Source organism: Neovison vison, chromosome 6, assembly GCF_020171115.1.
Source record: "Neovison vison isolate M4711 chromosome 6, ASM_NN_V1, whole genome shotgun sequence".
Taxonomy (NCBI): domain Eukaryota; kingdom Metazoa; phylum Chordata; class Mammalia; order Carnivora; family Mustelidae; genus Neogale; species Neogale vison.
In genome coordinates this window covers 45,291,477-45,316,601 of record NC_058096.1, presented here as the reverse complement: position 1 = coordinate 45,316,601, position 25,125 = coordinate 45,291,477, and the positions used below count along the sequence as shown (strand labels likewise).

The window sequence follows — 25,125 nt, the reverse complement described above, 5'->3', positions numbered from 1 at the left end:
CTAAGGACAGATTATGGTTCGGAAAAATTTCCAGGGCCTCACACCAGTGCTGAGATTTTAATCTCCTGGATAAAGGTGAATTTTGAAGAATAGGCACTTCCTTTGCAAGCAGATGAAAGGTAACTATGTTGAGAGAAAGAGAAACTTTTTTCTTCACTGTTTTCAAAGTCAAATACATGGTTGCCACAGAATTTTGCATATTTACTTTTTAAAGCAATTGAGAATAAAGAGACCAAAGGGTTGAAAACAGGATTTACAAATGCAAAATGCAGACTTACTGGTACATGCCATGGAAGGTGGGTCTTTTTCAGCTCGGAAGTAACCCTTTTCACACTGACAGACAGAAGTTGCTTCCTTATAGGTTAAACTGTGGGGAGGGCATTTAGAACATTTTGTGTTCCCAGCAAATGCTTTATAGAATCCTGGTCTGCAAGCTGTAAAAACAGGAAAAAATACTTTTATTGCTATTATTGCTTGCACTATTTTACTTGTACACATACACCATATTTTAATTGATACACATTTTGATCTCAGAGTTCAGTGTCACACATAAACAGAAAAGTCAATATATGTTAATCTTAATGAAGTTAGTTATTCAAAATCAGTAACATAATGGTGACATCATATTTAGGCTCAGGTTGCTAATTTTGGATAGCATACCTGAAATATGCATACACAAAATAGCTGATTACCAGAGTGTGGAGATGCCCCTCCCTGGAAGTAAGGGAAATAATTTTGTGTAGTTCTAGGAGATAGCATTAAATAACATTGAATCACACTGCGTAAAATATATTTGCTTTCCATTTTTCCCTCAGTCCTTCTACGAACTAAAGGAGAAAGTCCCAGTGTGGTGCTGGTATATCTTAACATCTGTCCTATTGGTGAATTTTTTTTTTTTTTTAACAAAATGAAAGTTGGCCTTAGGTTCAGAGATTTTAGCAAGATCTACCTATAGTTTGATAACATTGCTTTTTAAATCAGTTTATTTTTATTTTTATGGCAATTTTTTCTATTATATTGAAACACATTCATTTAAAATTTTGTATTAATTTCAAAAGTAGATAGACAAAATATTAAGTCAATAAGATATATATATGCTTATTGACAAGAACCATGAAAATTGTATATGGCAAGAACCATTAAAATTGTAAACAACAAAATTGTCACAAAAAATCCTGAAAATAAAATGTAAATAATAAAAGTTACATGATGATATATTTTATTAGGCTGCATTTTCTCTTTGCTTAAACCCATGTTGTCATTCTTAGGAAACTTTTTCACAGGAATGGAAGATCTAGAAAAAAAGATCCTATGCTAAATATGCATTCAAGGTCTTAAATGTTGAGGGGGTAGTTGTTTCTAGTCTCAAAAACCACTACTGACCACTTTCTAAATTAACACATATACAAAATAAAAGTAGAATAAATTTCGAGTAACATACATTATGTGAAAAATGTTTTAACAAACTACTTCTTTTAATCTAACACATTTTCACAGATAGTGAGAGAGAGCACGAGCAGGGAAAAGAGAGAGAAGCAGGTCCCCAGTGAGCAGGGAGACCGACACTGGACCCAGGGATCATGACCTGAGCCAAAGGTAGACACTTAACTGAGCCACCCGGGTGCCCCCTCAAAATGCTCGATTTAAAAATATAAAATAACTAACAATAATAAACAATAATCTCCTGATAAGTCTCCTGATTATATATGCAGGAAAGAAAGAAATTTTAAGGGAAATTGGAATCTTAATTAAATGAGTCCCAATAAAATAACTATTTGTCTTTTCCTAGGTACATATTTTAATATATATTCCTACAGCTCTAAAGGACTGCAATATGATTGATGTCAGTAGTATACTGTGTACCACTGACTCAGCCTCTAGGAGGTGTACACTATAAGAGGTGTGTGCACATATATGCACACATGCACAAACACTTACACATGTCTGTCTAGACACATGCAATGACTGGGTTATTTTTGACCATTTGCTTTTATAATAATGCTTTATATGAATACCCAGCTTTTGTACCAACATAAATGGGACTGGAAGAGATTATGCTGAGTGAAATAAGTCAAGCAGAAAGAGTCAATTATCATATGGTTTCACTTACTTGTGGAGCATAAGGAATAACATAGAGGACATTGGGAGTTGGAGAGGAGAGATAAGTTGGGAGTATTCAGAGGGGGAGGCAAACCATGAGACACTGTGGACTCTGAGAAACAAATTGAGGGTTTTGGAGGGGAGGGGTGTGGGGGGTTGGGTGAGCCTGGTGGTGGGTATTATGGAGGGCATGTATTGTATGGAGTGCTGGGTGTGGTGCATAAACAATGAATTTTGGATCTCTGAAAAAAAAATTAAGTTAAATTACACTGAAAAAAATAATGCTTTATACAAATGACCTAGTAATTCAAGAGAAGTTATAATCAATTCTGTATAGTAAAATTACTTTTAAAAACCTGGTTATTTACTATCAATGAAACTATTAGTGGTGATACATAAATATCAACCAGTCTCTTTAACATGCTGATAAATTAATTAATATTATATGACTAATTAGTAAAAATACTGTATCATCAAATAGCTCTCTAAGCCTGTCAAAATTCAGAGTACATAAATAATATATATATACTCAACCCCTAAAATTTTCACAAATAAAATATCCTTTAAAAAATACATAAATTTCTAAATTTAATATGCTATAGTAGTTAAAAGACAATGTGTTATAAAATATTTACCAAATCTAACATATATATTTTGTCAATTATGTAATTATCTTCTACTTAATTATGAAGTTTAAAATAACTAATTATATTCCATAGAATACATTTATAATACTTTGGCAAGTAATTCTAAATGTTGAACTCAACTAGAAATTTAATCATGTCTTGAGCTCATCTACTACAATATTTATAAATCTAATAAGCCACACAGTTTATAGAGAATGTGCAAATTTAATGGGGAGTTTGCATTCTGCATATTCCAATATTAATTAAAATATAATTTAAATATTATTATAACAGCCTTTTGAAATAAATTAATTAGGAATGTGAACACTATAGGACTATACTAAAGTTTATCATATGTGCAGATACAAAACCTATAAGACCCATAAACAAGAGCTATAAATATTGGCTCCTTTCTGTTATCGGTCATTCAAATCTCAGTCATAAACACTGTTTAGCATATAAAGTAGCCTGCCAATAACTTCATTTTGTGCAGCAAAACACTGTCAACTTTTATTTTCTCTAATAACTAAAAACAAAAATTTAAATATTTTTTTATCTGAAGTGTTTTCAGCTAATATTTCATCTTCTTTTAGAATTTTAGAGTGCTTAAAGCAGCTCTTAAAATACTTAGAATAGCTTAGTGATATTCAAACCGTTCTAGAGACCAGGCTGCTAAATGGTCTCAGCACCCAATCTTGCCTACTTCATTCTGTAAACAGGAGGATCTTCTAAACCAGCTCTGTCCAATAGTACTAAAAACTAATATATATATAATTATATATATATCTATATATACATCTCCATATCTATTTATATATACATATATGTATATATATAGAGAGAAGTATATATGTACTATATATAGGATAGTACTAAAACTAATATATATGTAAGTATATATATGTCATTTCAATTTTTGTAGGAGCCACATTAAAAAACTAAAAAGCTAAAAAGAGGTAATTATATATATATTTTATTTATTGACAGAGAGATCACAAGTAGGCAGAAAGGCAGGCAGAGAGAGAATGGGGGTAAACAGGCACTCTGCTGAACAGAGAGCCAGATGCAGGGCTCAATCCCAAGACCCTGAGGTCATGACCTAGGCCGAAGGCAGAGGCTTAACCCAATGAGCCACTCAGGGACCCCTTTAAAAATATATTTTATTTAACATAATATAACCAAAATATTATCTTTTCAACATATAAACTAGCTCTTGAAATATTTTACATTATTTGTTTTTTTTTTGGTACTAAATATTTTGTACTATTTAATTTGATATGTATCTTACACTCACTGGACATCTCAATTCAAACTAGCTGCATTTCAAGTGCCTACTCACTTTATATGAGGCTATGAGCTACCACACTGAATAGTGCAGTTTTGAACACAGAAATCTCTTCATTATATCTCCCTGCTGAAAAAACTTTGATGAATTCCCACCATCTCTATTTTAAAGTTTAAAACCAATTGCATTACAAGTTCCCCTGTGGTTTGACCCAGCCTGAGGCTCTAACCACATCACATGAAGCTGCTTCCCTCTCACACTCCCTTGATTAAGGCTTTGCCCCTCTACAGTCTATTCTCAACCCAGTTCTGATCCTCTCAGAACTTACATGAGATCACATTATCACTGGGCTCCAAGCTTCTGGTGGCTTTCCATTTCTCCTAGAGCAAAGCCATTGCCCTATTAATTGTCTACTAGACATCGGATGATTTTGCTCCCTTTCCCTTCCCTGTGACTCTGATTTTCATCAACTCTTTTTCCATCAGGTCCTCTGCTCCAGCCACACTGGCCTCCCTCAGAGTCTTGCATGAAATCATGCTCCTGTTACTGAGCCTTTATCACTTGCTCTTACTCACCTCTCTGTATGATTTGCTCCCTCCCTTAGATCAGGTCTTTGTAACAATGCTATCGTATTAATGAAGCCTGATTCCCTTTTTAAAACTGCACCTCCTGCTACATCCTACCGCAGTGTTTTATATTACCCTCCACTGTTTTTCCTATCTGCAAAGAACTTAACATCTGACACATGATATGTTTAACTTTTTAAGCTACTTCCTTCTAAAATGTATGCTCTGTTAGGCCAGAGATTTTTGTTTCTTTTGTTTACTGAGGTGTATTTCCAGTGCCTAGACCAGCACCAGACATTATTTGGTCCTTCCCCAGTATTCAGTGAATGAACGAATGACTTGCTGACAGTCTCCTTTAATTTCTATGAATCTATCGTGATCTTTCTTCTTCTTGAGCCTTTTCTCCTATTGAAAATCTCTCTTCTCCATCCCACCCCATGACCCAATCACCTTGCTAACTCCTAACCCTCTTTCAGGTCCCACTTCTTCCTGACTTTCTAGAATAGGTTCTTTAAGCACCTGTGACTTCTCAAGAATAGCATACTTGTTGGTTTGCAAACTAGTGCTGTGCATGAAATGCAGGGGGAGACAGAAGAGGCAGGCCACTCCAGATTGGTAGCTGACAGGTTTCATAAGCAGGGGAATTGACATAGGAGGCTCGTTCTGGGCAGTTGTAAGATAAACAGCTCTCTGCACCTACCCTCCAGAATCTTAAAAGTTTATATAGAGGCCTTAAATGGGATGAGTCATGTATACCATCCGGATGGTCTCAATAGCATCTTACTCTCTCAAGATTCTGTCCTTGAAAAGAGCTCCCATTGTGGGGATGATAGGCAGATCATAGAGTCCAAGGACAGGAAAGGGGTTAAGGAGCCTTCAGCTCCCTGGGTCCAGCTCGAGGGTTAATCTGTGGTGGTTGCATCCTTTTTGTTACTTTTTCAGCAACACCTTGGCCATTACTTGTTTAATGACTGTAAGGTCCTCAAGGGCGGGCTGGTAACAGTGATTACCATAGAGTAGGTGTTCAATACATTTTTTTTTTTTCACTGAATAGGACAGAGTGTGAGTACTTTGCTAATTAAATTCCTGCAGAAGATTATACATTTCTACTCAATGTATGTTCTGAGCATAGCATAATTCATCTTACTATAAATTTATGGGTTTTGTTTTTGGCTTGCTGAATTACTATTAAGGGAAGGAAACCCTGAATAAAGATTTTGAAAGCGATTCAGTTGCAACTCAATAGTAATTATTCTAATATCTCAAGGTGAGCTGGCTATTAGAAAAAAAAAAAAACTTTTCCAGTTGAAATTATCATGAATTTGAATATTTTGGCTACCACAAAAAATACAAATATTAATTGGTTATTGTTACTGCAGCTCTCAGCCTTATCTCTGATTTGAAATGTCTGTGTACACATCAAAATTGCTTTCAAAAATCTTAAAGTGTTGAACTTATGAAATACATTTAGATTGTTAAAATATTACCTTATTTTAATGATAAAGTTTAGTATAATATTTCATTTCAAAACATAGGATTATGCTGTTAAAAATGTTAGAAAGTCAATGTTCTAGGTACTCACATTCTCTTTATGTAGCACACAATAATGGTCTACCCCATACACCTCTCTTTTAGCTTGAATCGTATGAGATAATAACGATTTTGTCACATTTATCACCTCAGTTTCTTGGAACTGCCATAAGTCAGATGTGGGTATATATCTTTAATACTTAGCATATCTTTCATCTTTACACATGCTTAAAAATTTAATGAGTGAATGAGTAAATAGTTCACTAATGTCTAGTATGAAATTACTAATATTCTAAATGTTTCCTATATATCTATTCAGTTAGTGATTTTAGATTTTGTTTGTATTTATGTTACAAATGAGATATCAATACCTACATGTTGAGAACTTTTACATTGTTTTCTTTTTCTTCTCTATTACTTCTTTACTTATCTATTTTTGGGAATGTAAACTTCATTTCCAAAAACAAACTACCCTGCATAAGATAAGAATATTTTCCAATGTATGTCAATACTGCACAAAATACTGTTAGAAAGTTAAAGATTATCTGATGCAGTGATTTGTAATTTGTTTCTTTTAGAAAAAGCTATTTGAATATAGATGTTCAGTTGAAACTTTCATTTTCTACAAATACTCTTTTTTTAAAGTACCTACTTATTTCTGTATTAAAACATTTACGAGGGGTGCATGGGTGGCTCAGTGGTTTAAGCAGCTGCCTTTTGTTCAGGTCATGGTATCAGGGTCCTGGGAATGAGCCCCACATCTGCCTCCCTGCTTTGCAGGGAATGTGCTTCTCCCTTCCCCTCTGTATCCTCTCTCTTTCCCATTCTCTCAAGTAAATCAATAAAATCTTTTAAAAAAACCCACATTTATGATACATAAATGAGATCATAACATGTATACTCTGTATGGACATTTATTTTTAAATATCATTTAAAAATTTGGTCTTATCTACCTTTTCTTCCATTTTTTTCTTCAAAAATGACTTCCCTAAAATGCCAACACATTAATTGGTAGGCATGTGTACTTGTAGGTATGATCACAAGAATTTATCATTGTTAATTTTACAACATTGGGACAATATCTATATAGTAGAGATTTTTGTTCTCAATTACTACTATACAGTAAAAATATCTCCAGCTCAATGGTCATGAGTTAATTCTTTATAACATGCCTATAGTATATCTATCAACAATCTTCCAGTTGAGAGAACCCCTTTCTAAAGTATGCTGCAGTAAACATCCTTGTGATAATGTTTACATTTCAGTGCCCAACAGTGGGAACTCTGAATTAGGGTATGTTTATTATTTTCTTAACACATATTTCCGTGTTTCATTCCTAAAATCTCATAACAATGTAAAAGAACATCCTAAACTTAGTACCCCACTAATCCTTATAATAATATTTTACTTTTTGAAAATATGGGAAGTTAAATATCATTGTTACTTTAATTGAAGTTTCTGGATTACCAGTAATGTTGCACATTTTTATTGGCCATTTGTTTATACTCATTTATGCACCGCCTTTCATATCCTTGTTTGCTGTTTCTATTAATTTGTAAGAGCTGTTTATTAGCAATATTAAAATTGTACTTATTACTATCATTATACACATTTTCCTATCAATTTTATATTGATTTTATGCATAAAAAGAAATAAAGACAACAATCCCATTCATAATAGCATCAAGAATAATAAAATACATAGGAATAAATTCAACCAAGAAGTGAAAGATCTGTATGGGAAAATTATAAACTTTGGTGAAAGAAATTGAAGAAGACATAAATGAATAAATACCTCATGCTCATGCTCGTGCATCAGAAGAATTAATTGTTAAAATGTCCATACTGCCTAAATCCATCATAAACCCTATCAAAATTCCAGTGAGATTTTTTCACAAAAATTAAAAAAAAAAATCCCAAAATATGTATGGAACTACAAAAAACCCTGAATAGTCAAAGCAATTCTGAAAAAGAAAAAGCTGGAAGCATCACATCCCTGATTTCAAACTATCCTAAAATTCACAGTCATCAAAGCAGTAATGTACTGGCACAAGAACAGACAGACTCAAAGACCAATGGAACAGAAAAGAGAGACCAGAAATAAACTCTTTCATATATGGTCAACTAATATTTGATAAGGGAGCCAATAATAAGCAATAGGGATAGGGTAGTCTTTTCAATAAACGTTACTGGGAAAACTAGAGAGCTGCAAGCAGAAGAATGAAATTGGATCCCTATTTTGCACCACCCACAAAATTTAACTTGAAATAGCTTAAAGACTTACAGATAAGACCTGACACTATAAAACTCCTAGAAGAAATCATAGGAAAAAGCTCCTTGACATTGGTTTTGGAAAAGTTTTTTTTGTTGTTGTTGTTTTGGGTTTTTTTTTGGATATGACAATAAAAGCAGAAGCAATAAAAACAAAAATCAACAAATAGGACTTCTGCACAGCAAAAGAAACAATCAACAAAATGAAAAGGCAAACCATGAAATGGGAGAACATATTTGCAAACCATCTATCTGATAAGATGTTAATATTCAAAATTTATAAAGAATTAATCCAAATCAACAAGAAAAGAAGTAATTAGATTAAAAATGGGTATAGGAACTGAATAGACATTTTTTGAAAAAAAAAAAAAGACATCCAAATGGTCAACAGACACATGAAAATATGCTCAGCCTTCTAATCATCAGCAAAATGCACATCAAAACCATGATGTATTACCTCATACTTATTAAAATGTCCATTATCAAAGAGACAGAAAGTAAGTGTCAGAGGGGTTTTAGAGAAAAAGGAACTCCTCTGCATTGTTGATGGGATGATAACTTGTTTAAGCTACTATGGAAAACAGTTTAGTTCCTCAAAAGATTAGTAGAACTACCACATGACCAGCAATTCCATTTCTAAGAATTTATCCAAAGGAAATGAAAGCAAGATATCAAAAAGAGATCTGAACTCTTGTGTTTACTGTAGGGTTATTCACAATAGCCAAGATACAGAAACATCCTAAGTATTTGTCAATGGATGAATGGATAAAGAAGATCTATAATGAATCAATTTTTTTAGTTTCCATCCATAATACTAGGACACTATGTTAAACCACCATTTCTTATACTATTGCATTCAACTCATCTGTTTGCCTCTGCTTTCTGCCTGTTCAAATCTACACCATAGCTACTGCCAGTTATATTTCTAAATGGTAGAGATGACCATGCTACTGTCTATTGTCTAGTGTAGTAGTTGGCAAACTGTTGTACTTTGACCAAAATTTGGCCCACTGCCTGGTTTTGTACAGCTTGTGAGCTAAGAATAGTCTTTGGATTTTTAAAAGATTATATAGGTACATCGTAACACTGATTTTGACTCTTGGCCTGCAAAGCCCAAAACGTGTACTGTCTGGCCCTTTATAGAAAATGTTTGCTAACACCTGGTCTCTAGCACAAAGTCCAAACTCAGTTGAGCATTTAAACTGCTTCACAGTTGAGCTCACACCTATTTTTTCAAATTTACCTCCCACTGCTACATAAATTTTAGACTTCTTTCTATTCTTCACACCACACACACCATACTATTTTTTAACAGCTTTAGTAAGATATGAGGTATAATTTGCATGAATAAACTGCATGTAAAGTATACAATTGGTTAAATTTGGCATATGTGTACAACTATGAATATTTAACCATAATCAAGATAGTGCATGATCCATCAACCCTAAAAGTTTCCTTGTGTCCCTTTATTTTCACCTATTTGGATCTTTATATTTATTTTAATTTTTCTTAAAGATCTTAGTAATCTCTATACCCAACATGGGACTCGAACTTGAAACCTTGAGATCAAGATTCAGATGCTCTACTGAGTCAGCCAGGTGCCCCTGCATTTTTATATTTAAAGTACATTTCTAGGGCATCTGAGTGGCTCAGTCAGGTAAGCATCTGACTCTTGATTTCAGCTCAGGTCATGAATTCATCAGTGTCTTGAGACTGAAACCCCATGTCCGGCTCCATCCCCACCATGAGCCTGCTTAAGAGTCTCTCTCTGTACTTCTCTCTTTCTCTCTCTAAAAAAATTCAATTCAATTAAATGTAAAGTACATTTCCTGCAGGTAGAGCATATCAGGGTCTTGCACTTATTTTTCAAAGTCCAATCTGACAACTTCTTTCTTTTAATTGGGGTGTTTAGTCTATTTACATTTAATGTGATTACTGATATGGTCAGGCTTAAGTCTATCTTGATGTTTTTTTCCCCCACTTTTCCCATTTGTTCATTGCTCCATTTTCTGCCTTTTCTTTTCTTTTTTTTTACGTAATTGCATCCTTTTCACGATCTCATTTAAATCTCCTTTGTTGGTTTATTTGCTCATGGGCAAACTCAGGTGAATACGCTGGAGAACTTTGACAGCTCTCTGGAGTTCTCTATCAGAGAGGCCCTCTCCTCTTTCATACTCTGTTTTGGTGTATCTGAATATCTGAGTCTACATGGACTTTCAGATCTGTCTTCTCAATCCACAGAAGGAGTCTGCTCGCTTCTGTAAGAATCCCTCCTTCCTGTACCATGGCCTTGAAACTCTCTCAAGTGGGAACAGTTGTAGGGCTCTCCTCCTTTATTTACCATCTAGCAGGGATCACAGTCTTTCATTATCTGATGTTTTGTCTTAAAATGTATTTTTTCATATATTTTGTGTATATATTTCATACATATGTTCATATATATTTGATTTATTTCATATATTTTAAAATGGTTTTTTCATATATTTACTGTATCATGGTTCCAAGTAAAAATCAGACTATTTTAATCATCTTAAATTCTTACTTTCCCAATTGTATTCATATTTCACTGTTTTGTTTTGTTTTTTAATTTTATTTGAGAGAGAGATTGAGAGTAAGCACAGTCAGGGAGAGCAGTAGAGGGAGAGGGAGAAGCAGACTCCTGATGAGCAGAGAGCCCAATGTGTGACTCCATCCCAGGACCCTGGGATCATGACCTGAGCCAAAGGCAGACGCTTAAGGGACTGAGCCACCCAGGCACCCCTATTTCACTGTTGTATAATGTCCTTTTCCTATCTAAGTTCACCTGCTAGTTTCTCAAAGACATATTTTAAAAAACTTACTTCACAGTAGTGCAATACAACTGCCACCTACCAGAATACCTAAGGTGAAAAAGACACAATAGTAAGTGTTGGTGAGGAGATAGAGCAATACGGGCTCTCATATGGCAGGAGAAGTTTTAACTGTTGCTACCACTTTGTAGAACTGTTTGGCAGTATTTACTGACATAACAATTCTACTCATAGGTATATACCCAACAGAATAGCACAAAGTGAAAGCAGCTTCTATCCCTGCAGACAATCATACCAAATTCCATTGCTAGGTGAGTTATTTGATTTTTATTTTTAAATTTTTAATTTTGATTTGATTTTTTGATTTTTAATTTTTGTAATTTTGTTGACATGTTGATCTTTCTCACCTGATGTATTTTCTACTCCTTTCACCCCCTGTTTTGTCCTTGTTAGTGTAGACTTTCTATGTTCCCTTATTCTAGTGAAGTATCCTGAGGGAATGGAAATAAGCTGATATGTTCAGCAACAATGCTTAACAAAAAGTTTTACACTTTACTAAACTTCTAATCATATAATTAGAATACATTTTATTGAAAATAATCAAATTATAATCAACCCATTATTTATTAAATATGTGTTTTCATGTTTCCATGTACCTACTCATAAAGGTAGCAAGAGTGTTACTACAAATGCAATGTAATTTGATGATCATAATCTATAAAATGTAAAATATATAAGTATTCTTATAAAATCATATAATAAATAATTCAAGTTAAAATATAGTTTTCTCCTTCAAAAATATGTTTATAACTTGAGGAACTATATTATTGTTTGCTTTTTTTTTTACTCTATTTTTTTTTAAGCAGACTCCAAGCCCACAATGGGGCTTAAACTCATGACCCTGAGATCAAGAGCTGGATGCCTTGATCCTCCTAATTTGAGGAACTCTAAATGTTTGCTTAAAATAACAGTAAGAGCGTATCATGCTTAGCGAAATAAGTCAAGCGGAGAAAGACAACTATCATATGATCTCCCTGATATGAGGAAGTGGTGATGCAACGTGGGGGCTTAAGTGGGTAGGAGAAGAATCCATGAAACAAGATGGGATAGGGAGGGAGACAAACCATAAGTGACTCTTAATCTCATGAAACAAACTGTGGGTTGCTGGGGGGAGGGGGGTTGGGAGAAGGGGGGTAGGGATATGGACATTGGGGAGGGTATGTGCTTTTGGGTAAATTGGAAGGCGAGGTGAACCATGAGAGACTATGGACTCTGAAAAACAATCTGAGGGGTTTGAAGTGGCGGGGGGGTGGGAGGTTGGGGTACCAGGTGGTGGGTATTATAGAGGGCACAGCTTGCATGGAGCACTGGGTGTGGTGAAAAAATAATGAATACTGTTTTTCTGAAAATAAATAAATTGGAAAAAAAATAACAGTAAGAGGGGCAACTGCATGGCTCAGTTGGTTCAGTCACTGCTTTTGGCACAGGTCATGATCCTAGTGTCCTGGGATCAAGCCTGCATTGCATCCAGCTCCACATCACATCCTGTTCAATTTGGAGTCTACTTCTCCCTCCCCCTGCTCTTGTGGTCTTGTGGTCTCACTTGCGCTCTCTCTCTCTCCCCCCTTCTCAAATAAAAATAAAATATTTTTAAAAAATAAAATAATAGTATTAAGAGATGTGATACATATTATAAGGTCAAAATAATTTTTACAAAAAGCATGTATTAAAGGAACATTCAATATGAGTATAGTTACTGAATTACCACTAATGTTAATGAAATACATACTTTGCAATGCAATTTCCCTTATAAATTTAAGTATCTGGGTATCACTGAAATACAGTTAAAGTACTTTGAGGCACATACACATACATATACACACAATGTCTCTGCTAAAACAAAATAAAGAAATGTACAACCTGTCTGTACATAACTTTATTTTAAACATAGAATGGGTAGGCATACATTGGTAGTAATGTTTTGTAGGTGTTATCTGTATTATCAGAGAATTCTAAGACAAAGGACCACAAGAAATCCTAGTTGGAATATCATGCAGTTCTCACCACTTGATGAAATATTGGATTGCATCTTATGCGACAGATACTAACTGATATTAATATAATTGACTGCTTTTCCCTCATCGATGTTCAATAGTCTGTAAATTTAGATAAACCTGAATGACTTATCAGTAAAATATGTGATCTGCATCATTTCTCAAAACATTAGAATTCATGAATTTAAGAACTTGGGATAGATAATCTTATCACTGTTTTCTTAGAAGTTGTTCCGCAGTTATGAAAATTAAGTTTTGCTGTCATGTAGACAGAGAAGGCAGGGAATATTAGGGAATTAAAACATAATAAGAAAAGAAAAGAAAAACCTAAAATCTAAGTTTAAACAACCATGAATATTTTGTTTCTTCAGAATAATCCATTACTAACCACCCAAGGAAAATCTCAAGATCAAATGCAAGTCTATTAAACTTGTACATTGTGCTTCAAAATATTCAACTTACCCTTTCTTGCAGACCACTATAAAGTCCTTATGAGATAATGTATATAAAATTGTCCTGTTACTAATTCTAATTTCTTACTTTCATCAAAAAAATGTTTAAAGAGGACTCTCTTTTGAATAAACAAACAGAAAAGCCATCAGACCTACAAAAACCATCAGACCTTTTATCCTAAAGAATCAGAGGAAGGGGCCTTGGTTCTGAAAAGGATGGAATAAGCAAACTGTGTCATATTTTTCTTGCTTATCTTCAAAATCTGAGCACACCACACCCAGAAGATATTTGAAGACTTTGAAAAGTAAGCAGAAGCAGGTATATTAGAGAAAATAAAAATATGAGTTAGTGATGACTTGACCATCTTTCTCTCCCTTTCATTCCTCCTGCCTTCCCCAATACTTGGAGCCTGGACTGAACGGCCTGCACACTTGGAAGTGGACACCAGGTCACAGACAGAGCTCTAGGGCAAGACTGCTCATCTTCATTCTGGAAGTGAGAAACAGAACTCCTAATGTCCAGGAGAGAATGTGAAAATCCCTTCCCCCTTTGGTTCTCTTTCTTTTCTCCGTTTTCTCCTGCCTGTCCCTCAAGCAATCATGCGGTAGTGGTGGGGCTGGTGGTGGTTAGTAGTGAAAGCCCACAGGAGCCAAAATTCTTAAGAAGGGAAAACTTCCTCTTCATTCACTCAAGCTGAGGTTCTAAGAGGGTGGAGTCAACTCCCACCAACTGCATTTCTTTTCTCTCTGTCCTTATCTCACTTGGCCCTGGATGCATAGCCATTTGATGAAGTGCACAGCTGAGTGGAGTAAATATTCAGCCAGCCTTCCTGCCAAGAAATTTTAAAAGGAGGAGCCATAGTAAACCAGAGAGTACTGGGAAGAACATGGAGAGAGAGAAGCTGGAGAAATCAACCCGGTAGGTTTATGAACTCCTGGTTTTACTCCCAAACTACACATATGTGGATTTGATTCTATTTAACATACCAAAGACTTTGAAGATTGAACCAAAAGACCATTACTCAGGTCTCAGACTAGCAGCGAGCTTTTGAACTTTTGGTTAGATAAAGAAGAACCTAGAAACTCAATACAATTTTTTTTTTTTTTAACTATGTGACATAGTAACTTATAAAAGATATTCAGAAATCCACATAAGTTGCCATTAACAAGCATAACCTAGATATGTTTAGACCTTATTTTATCTTCCACCATTTTTCTCATTTATAGAGTCATAATTTATGTTGAAGATGAGTTGAAAAAGGCACATTACTTCAAGAGGTGGATAATTGTCAAGGACAGGGCATTACTTGGATAGTGAAGTCAGAAATACTTCAGTAGTCTGAGGTTGTGACATGCAAATTTAAAATTCTAAGGATGTTTTTAGTGTGAGAGTAAGTCAGTGGAGGTAATGGAAACCAAGAGGTTTATATAAGCAGTTTTTATGATTAGATACTTTTTATTTTTATTACCACTTATTATCATTTTGAAAGCAATCTGGTAATAATACTGGCACAATATTAAAAGTTAACCAATTTTTTCCCTATAAATAACAGATCATCTTTTCAGTGTTCTAACATTCATCTTCTAATGTTATTCTTAATTAATTTATTATGTCCAGGTATATTTTAATCTTTTTTTTTTTTTTTAAAGATTTTATTTATTTATTTGACAGACAGAGATCACAAGTAGGAAGAAAGGCAGGCAGAGAGAGGGGAGGAAGCAGACTCCCCGCCGAGCAGAGAGCCAGCCCGATGCAGGGCTTGATCCCAGGACACTGGGATGATGACCTGAGCTGAAGGCAGAGGCTTTAACCTACTGAGCCACCCAGGCGCCCTGGTATATTTTAATCTTAATCCCACACTGTTAATACTACTTCCTTCATACTTATCACTACTTTTATAAAAAATGTGTTTATTGCATCTATCACCATATTTCCAGATACTTTGAAATGAGATGCCACTTAACATTTTTTCCCTAATCAGAATCTTATTATTTCATGATTGTTTTTTCTAGACACCCAACTGTAATGTCAGTTTCTTTTTTTTTTTTTTAAAGATTTTATTTATTTATTTGACAGACAGAGATCACAAGTAAGTAGGCAGAGAGGCAAGCAAGAGAGAGAAAGAGGAGGAAGCAGGCTCCCTGCTGAGCAGAAAGTGGGATGTGAGGCTCGATCCCAGGACCCTGGGATCATGACCTGGGCCGAAGGCAGAGGCTTTAACCCACTGAGCCACCCAGATGCTCCTGTAATGTCAGTTTCTAACTTTCTCTTCAATATTCTTTTCTTGTATACTCCTTAAGTCAGCCTAAATTTACTTTAGTGAATAAGAATATCCCAAAGAGAAAACATCCAGTGATTAACTGTAAGATATAGTATAATAATAGCTACAGCATAATCATTTGTAGTTATCGAGCATTCAGAATGAGCCAGATATTTGTGCAAAATACTTCATATATATATTTTTAGTTTTTCTTATAAAAATCAATTACAAAGGATAATAAAGAGTGTGGCCTTTGGAACTAGAGTACTTGGCTCAAGTTCTGTACCTGTATTTTACCAACTCTGTCATTTCAGTCAACTTATTTTTCTATGCATCATTTTCCTTGTCTGAAAAATGGGGATAAGTGATAGCACCTAACTCAGGGGGTGTTGTGAGAATTTAATTAATTATTATGTGTAAAGTGATCAGAAGGGTACCTAACATATTACTACTTAGATGAGGAAACTGAAGTTGAGCGATATTAAGCAACTTGTTACAGCAGACTGTGTTTTCTAAAAATGGCCTCAACAATATCTCCCACTCTCCACCCTTCCGACAATATCTCACGGACACTCTTTCCATAAAGAGTTCAAGTCCATGTTCCCCATCTCCTGATTTGGGTGTGCTTGTGACTACAGGGAGTCTATATGACTTCCTAGGCTAGCTAGGTCATCAATGGTGATAGAGCTGTTCCTTTCGGAATGCTTATGTTTAGAAACTAGCCACCATGTCAGGAGGAAGGCCAAACAGCCATGGAAAGGCCCAGGTAAAGAACTCGGGCCCTTGGCCTACAGCACTGGCTGAGCTCCCAGCTGGCAATCGTACCATCTTGCCAGCCAAGTGAGTGAGCTATCTGGAATGTAGATTCTCCAGGCTCCTGTATCATCACCTCAGCTGATGCTGCATGAAGCAGAGATGAGCTGTCTTTGCTGAACTTTGTCAAAATTTCACATTTATAAACAAAATAAATGAGAGTTGTTATTTTAAGGCATTAAATTTTGGGGATATTTTCTTATGACACACTGAGTAACTGAAAGACTTGCTTAAGGTCAAATGGTAGGAGAGCCAAAGTTACGACCCAAGTCCTTTTTAGTCTGTAGTATGAGTTCTCATCATAGAGTACACTGGTTGGCTCATTATCTGGAATATACCTATTCTGTAACTCAGAGCAGTGAAGGAATGAACCACAACTTTTAGAGAATAATTGGTGATGGTATTTGGATTATAAATAAATGTCATAATAAAAAATACTCTTGGGGCGCCTGGGTGGCTCAGTGGATTAAGCCACTGCCTTCGGCTCAGGTCATGATCTCAGTGTCCTGGGATCGAGCCCCGCGACAGGCTCTTTGCTCAGCGGGGAGCCTGCTTCTCTCTCTCTCTGCCTGACTCTCTGCCTACTTGTGATCTCTCTCTCTGTCAAATAAGTAAATAAAATCTTTAAAAAAAAATACTCTTTTGTAGAATTTAATCAATAGGTACAATTCTAACTAATGGTTTTATGTCTTCTTAGACACTTATCTTTTTTCCTAAGAAGCAAAACAAGTATATCTTTATTTAGGCCATTAGAAATAAAAATGTATTTCACAACTTTTATTTCATAAAAAACACGTTTGTGACAACCTCCTTTTATAGAAAAAAATAAGCAAGACATTTTATCTTTCAACCTAGAATTAAAGAACAGATGCATCATAAAATGGCTTGCATCATGCATGATTTGAACACTGAGCAAACTCACTCATCATTGCTCTAAGTCTCAAGTACTCTGACACCTCAGTAAAGTTTGACAACCATATCTTCTGCTGGCTTAGCTGCAAACTTATAATCCATTCTTCAATCTGACAATTGTGAATGTCCTGCTGTCAAGTATTTGTGGTATTTCTGTAGCTGAATGGTGCAGAAAACTATGTAAAAATTGCTGAGTTATACACTATAAAAATTTTACTAACAAGAAAAGCGTTCATGTTCTTTTTATAGAGTTATAAAGCATATCAATAATTAATATAATAATCACAATTTCTTATCCACAACAAATCGGTGTTTAAAAACATTTTTCTATTTAAGTCTTTCAAAAATCCAATGATAGGGGCACCTGGGTGGCTCAGTGGGTTAAAGCCTCCTTCGGCTCAGGTCATGATCCCAGGGTCCTAGGATCGAGCCCTGCATCGGGCTCTCTGCTCAACAGGGAGCCTGCTTCCTCCTCTCTCTCTCTCTGCCTGCCTCTCTGCCTACTTGTGATCTCTATCTGTCAAATAAAATAAATAAAATCTTTAAAAAAAAATCCAGTGATGTAGGTATCAACATTTTCATTTTACAAATAAGGAGATGGAAGGCTTTAACAGTTGCTCAAGGTTATATGAGCAAGCTAGGATTTCAAACAAGGTCTCTCTGATTCTTTAGCCCAAATTTTGTTTGGGACAATACCTTGTTATTATGTGAATGTAAATGTATATAAACAAACATCCACATCCACATACATATGTATATATAAATATGTTAGAAGATATTCCTGGCATACACATTCATCTCTTCTTAAGTAATCTGTCATTGCAATTATCATCTGTATTCCACATTTTGATACCTGTTATTTATATCATTTAAGAACTATATTGTAAATTACTTAAAAGTAAGGTTCTTATATATGCTATTGCACTGGGACAATACTGCAGACATAGCAGAAGCTCAAACATCAGCTATATGGATTAACTTTATACATAATTAATATACTAATTAGTCAAAATTATTTGAGATATTATAGAATAAAGTTAAGAAGAGTAGATACCCCAAATATTCACCACCTTCTTTGCTTAAAAACTATAAAGATAAAATACTATAATATCATTTAAAATTTTTAAACCTTTTCATTGAATCCTTTTTTTCCATTAGTAAATATTCAGATAATATCTCTTCCTATTTTCTGTAGATGTTCAAAATGATTACTTATATCATTAGGTGAAATATTAATGGGTGTTTCCAATGTATTTCCAGTATAAGTAGCCCTCTATAATAAAACCCAAGTGCTTGAATTTCATACTTATAGTTTGTTTTACTTTGCATTCAATATCACAGTTAATATTTGTATGTTGGATAACAACTAATGATGTTACTAAACAGTATTTGCTTTATCACATTTCTATTAAAATTTTATTTTATTTTTTTTTAAGATTTACTTATTTAGAGACAGAGCATGGTGGAAAGGGGCAGAGGGAGAGGGAAAGAGAGAATCTTAAGTAGATTCCACATTAAGCTCAGAGCCTGATGCAGGAATCAATCTCATAAATGTGAGATTACAACCATAAGATTAGGACCTGAGCTAAAATGAGAGCCAGATGCTTACACAACTGCCCCCTCAGGCATCCCTCTGTTACCATTTTAAAACAGGGTATTGAAACCTTGGTTCACATTTCATTAGAATGTTCTGTAAATACTAAATTGAAGTAAATTAGAACAGCGTCTTCTATCCAGTACAAGCAGAGTACCTACACTGATCCAGCATGGTTTAGGTATAACAGAGTCTCATGGATCATAAAGGCACGTTCAACATGCAACAACAACAGACACTCAAGATTCAGAACCTTCAATGCATTGCTTGCAATAGCTCTATATGGCTGTGTAATCAGCAGAGACTATGATGTGCAGGTTGTACAGATGTGGTGTTTCTGACCAGAATATGGTCTCTTAACTTGGTTCATACCTAGTTCCAACAGGTAGATCCATTCCATGTATTAATGCCATTGGCCTGAGACTGAATTTCCCAAGGACTCTTTTGCACACAGGCAGATCATCTGTAAGCTAGTGCTTGGATAATATAATTTTTCACAACAAGTATGAGCTTTTCTGAAAAACCAGTTATAGCATTTCATGAACCATTTCATGAACCATCATGAGCATTTCATAATAAGTATTGCCATTGGAAAATCTGGAACCATAAGGACAGTTTTCAATTTTAGCTATAAATCTCATTAATCAGAAGCTATATACTCATCAAATTTTGTGTAAGTCTTTTATATACATGCATGTATAAATATTTTAAACACAGTAGTGTAATTCTTAGCAGACTTTCCTTTATGCAGCTCCAAACTCTCTAATTAATCTATCTTATGCATTTGTGTATCACATTTCCTTAAATTGGGACATACTCATACTCTAGATACCTAGGTAAATAGTTATTGAGCCCAAAAATTTCATTATCAACATGAACAATTCGTCTTTCATGTTTGTTGCAAGTGTGTATTACATGGGCTTCCATTTAAGCAGATATTTGTTTTTGCACTGTTTTGATTCTAGGGTCCTCAACACCAATGTGTGAGCACTTGTAAGAGGAAACTATCTTTGTGTTAAAATTCTCATTTTTTTACTACAGTGGTTAGTATATATTAGGTGTTCAACAAATATTTGTTAAATGAAAAACCAAAAATATTTGTGGTCTTTGATATTCTTTGACTTACAAAACTAATTTTTTTTTAAAGATTTTATTTATTTATTTGACAGACAGAGATCACAAGTAGGCAGAGAGGCAGGCAGAGAGAGAGGAGGAAGCAGGCTCCCTGCTAAGCAGAGAGCCCGATGTGGGGCTCGATCCCAGGACCCTGGGATCATGACCTGAGCCGAAGGCAGAGGCTTTAACCCACTGAGCTACCCAGGTGCCCCCAAAACTAATTTTTAAATATATAGCAAATATTAATAAATTATAAATATTCTGATACAGCTTCAAGGAGGCAGAAACACTTTCAAAAGTTACCAGGAATTAACATAAAATTTTGCTATGTCTGTTATGAAAGAAATATTATATTCAAGCACTGACAATTTAGAAAATTAATCCCAAATTGTAATACATACTTTTATTTTGAGGTCTACAATTTTAGAACTTTTGTCTCAAATTGCTGTATTGACAAATATATTCAGCTTCCATGTTTGACTGCATATTTTAATTTGAATGCATGTGTAATTTTCCTTTTTTGTACCTTTACAAACGGGAAAATTAATATAAAAATAACAGTGCTATTGCAAAAACCATTTAGCTGATACTGCATTTTCAAGTACAATCACCTTTGATTATTCTCAAGTGGAACAACTTTGGTAAATGCATAATTGACTGCAGTTACTATTCACTCAGCATATAATAGAGAAGTCATGGGTAGAGATTGTGTAAGATGCAGTGAAGAGGTAATGAGTATACACCTCGAGTTATATGATAATATTAGACACTATATGATTAAACCCCTCATGAATGGTAGGGATAATAAATGCCTAGACTTTCAAGAAGAAACATGTTAATAAGCAGTGCAGTAGCTAAAATCAGCCTAGAGATGTGGCATTTTAACTGGTCTTTTTCCATGGAAAGGTAAAATAGGAAAAAGAATGTGAAAAAAAAGAGGCAAAATGAAAATGAGTACCACAAATTCCTAAACACAGAGAAGAAACCCGCTTGAATAGAATAAAGAGTTGACAGTGGAAAGGGAGATATAAAGTAGTTAATGGGGGGTGGTGATCAAGAGGCTTAGAAAATAGCTTAAAGCAATTCATATTTACATTAAATAACACAGAAGTGTTTGAATGAAGAAACACAAGTGTAATTTAAATGCGAATCAGTTGACAGCGTACCAAATCTATTAAAGTAGTCTGAGGTAAGAAGCAAGGAGACCGAGTAGAAGACCAAGGAATTGATCCTGAGAAGAAAAAATTAACATCAAGGTTGGTGGTGGTGAAAAGAGGAAAAAGTGACATTATGAAAAAAAAAATTATTTTTAAAATATGAGGACAAAGAACAAGGTAGAGATTAAGTGTGGTTTTAAAAATAACCATTAAGAGGCGCCTGGGTGGCTCAGTTGTTAAGCGTCTATACCAGGGTCCTGATATTGAGTCCAGCTTGGGTTCCCTGTTCCACAGGAAGCCTGCTTCTCCCTCTCCCACTCCCCCTGCTTGTGTTCCCTCTCTTGCTGTGTCTCTCTCTGCCAAATAAATAAATAAAATCTTTAAAAATAATATCTATTAAATATATTTAATATACTTAATGATGGCAACCCTATCACTGTGGATAGGGTTTGGGGCTTTTGACACAGAAATCTTTGTTTGTTTGTTTTCTTAAAGATTTTATTTATTTATTTGACAGAGAGAGACACAGCGAGAGAGGAAACACAAGCAGGGGGAGTGGGAGAGGGAGAAGCGGGCTTCCAGCAGAGCAGGGAACTCAAGCAGGGCTCCATCTTAGGACCCTGGGATCATGACCTGAGTAAAAGCCAGAGGCTTAACAACTGAGCCACCCAGGCACCCTGACACAAAAATCTTGTATTCAAATCCCATTGATTGATATACATTGCATTATATTTATTTTGGTTATATATTTAACTCCTGCAAGTCTGAATTTACTCATCTATAAACTGGAGATGAGAGCAGACCTTCCTATGGAAATGATGCACAATATAATGTAAGTGATGTATTTATTGGATGCTTAGCTATTATGTGCAATGAATGAAGGTTAGATGTGTGCTTTAAGGTCAATCAGTCCATAAATATTCATACTGCCGAGAGAGAAACTCTGCTGTACCCTAAATAGGAAAACAGCTGTAATGGCTAACCAAATATCCCAGTCATGTATATCACAGATGAATTTCCACTTTCCAATAAAGGGAATTTTAATTGCATGGTATACTACTATAACTATACTTCATAAGTATATTCTATCTTACATAATCAAAAAAGCAATTTAAGAATTAACAAGCTTATGTTTAAATTTTGCAATGTTGACTTTTAACCAAATAGTCATACTCAATATTTTTAACTTTTATATTTCCTCAAAGTAAATCAAATAAAATAAAACCAAATTTTAAAAAAATGGATGAGGTTTGCTTTGTGGCAGAAAGGGTAATTCAGGAGAAGGAGGTCTTTTCATATCTTCCAATTCAGCGAAATGAAAGTGTTTGAGACAAGTGAATTTGATTTTGTGGTAACCTAATTAGTTGTTTGAAGTTTAAGATTTACAAATACATATAATATACATATAAGTTATATACATATAATTACATATTACATAATGTACGTAACATATACATACAAGTTATATACATATAATTGCCCAATTTTTACATGTAATTTTAAGAAAAATATAAACCTGATAGATAGATCTACAATATATCGAACAAACATTTCTCCCTTTTCCCTCTTACTCTTTAGGAAGATCATATCTTCTAAACCAGTCTAATCAACTCATCTTAAAGATTAGTAGGGAAAACTGGACCTGTTGTAAATGGATCCACTTAAAACCTATGTTTGTGAGAATCCACTCAACAAACATATATGCTAGTTTATTCAATCAATTCTGCTGAAGTGCATTAGAAGTCTTTGATTAAGAAATCTCTTCTTGGGATGCCTGGGTGGCGCAGTTGGTTGGACGACTGCCTTTGGCTCAGGGCGGGATCCTGGAGTCCCGGGATCGAGTCCCACATCAGGCTCCCAGCTCCATGGGGAGTCTGCTTCGCTCTCTGACCTTCTCCTCGCTCATGCTCTCTCTCACTGTCTCTCTCTCAAATAAATAAATAAAAATCTTTAAAAAAAAAAAAAAAAGAAATCTCTTCTTCATTTCTTCACAATTCCTTTTATGGGATTTGAGTGTCTTGTTCTTTTCCTCATGATGATGGAGAATAATTTATCATAGAAATCCAGGAACTTTTTCTCTATGTTAAGTTCTCAAGAATCAAGCCTTCCTTTATCAACCTCAGATATAATGTGATATTTAGAGGCAGAGACTCTAGTGCCAGATATGCTGGATTAAAATCTTGACCCATCCACTTAACTATGTGACCTTAGGAACATCAGTGACCCATCCACTTAACTATGTGACCTTAGGAACATCAGTGAATGTCTCTATGTCTCATTTTCTCATCTATGAAGTAGTTGTAAAAACAGCAACAGCTAAGGTAACTGAGGCAGAAGACAGAATTAGTGACCTAGAGGACAAACCAATAGAGAAAAAGGATCTGGAGGAGGCCTGGAACAAACAGCTTAGAGACCATGAAAACAGAATTAGAGAAATAAATAACACCATGAAACGTTCCAATGTCAGAATTATAGGAATCCCTGGGGGGAGGAAAAAGAAAGAAGACTAGAGGATATAGTTGAACAAGTTCTCCATGAAAATATTCCTCCCAATCTGGTGAATGGAACCAGCATTCATGTCCTAGGGGCAGAAAGTTTTCCCCCCATGATCACAGAATCTATAAAGACCTCGAGAAACCTCACTGTGAAAATGATGAATTGTAATTTTAGACAGGAGCTCTTGAAAGCAAGTAGGCAGAAGAGTTCCTTACATACAGAGGAAGGCCCCTCAGAATAACACTAGACCTATCCACAGAAACCTGGCAAGCCAGAAAGGGCTTGATGTATTCAGGGCACTAAAGGAGAAGAACATGCAGCCAAGAATACTTTGTCCAGCAAGACTGACATTCAAAATGGATGGAGAGATAAAGAGCTTTCAAGACCGACAAAGTTTAAAAGAATATGTGACCATTAAGCCATCACTACAAGAAATATTAAGGGGGGTTCTATAAAAGAGAAAAAAAAAACAAGAATATCATTGAACAGAAATTTATGGAGACAATCTATAGAAACAAAGACTTCACAGGTAACACGATGTTAATAAAAACGTATCTCTCAATAATCACTCTCAACATGGATGGTCTAAGTGCATCCATAAAATGGCACAGTGTTGCAGATTGGATAAAATGACAGGGCACATCCATATGGTGTCTACAAGAGACCCATTTTGAACCTAAGGATACATCCAGACTGAAAGTGAAGCATCTTTCATGTCAATGGGCCTCAATGGGGTAGCGATTCTCATATCAGATAAATTAGATTTTAAACTAAATACTGTAGTCAGAGGTACAGAAGGATACTACATCATTCTTACAGGGTCTATCCACCAAGAAGATCTAACAATTATAAATATTTATGTCCCCAATACAGGAGCAGCCAACTACACAAGACAACTGTTAATCAAGATAAAGAATCATATTGATATGAATACATTAATAGTAGGGGACCTAACACATGACTCTCAGTAATAGACAGATCATCCAAGCAGAAAATCAATAAAGAAACAAGACCATTGAATGACACTTCGGATCAGCTGGACCTCATAGATATATACAGAACATTCCACCCTAAAACAACAGAATACTCATTCTTCTCAAGTGC

The 25,125-nt window shown here is 35.0% G+C and overlaps 1 protein-coding gene across 3 annotated transcripts in view; it reads right to left on the bottom strand.

Moving 5' to 3' along the window:
• Positions 1-25,125, bottom strand: part of EPHA6 (EPH receptor A6) — an 871,253-nt gene that overhangs the window by 470,923 nt on the left and 375,205 nt on the right. For all 3 annotated transcript variants that reach the window (XM_044251185.1, XM_044251182.1, XM_044251184.1), the window contains exon 4: positions 279-434. In XM_044251185.1, the coding sequence (XP_044107120.1) occupies positions 279-434 (156 nt within the window). The remainder of the gene's footprint in view (positions 1-278; positions 435-25,125) is intronic.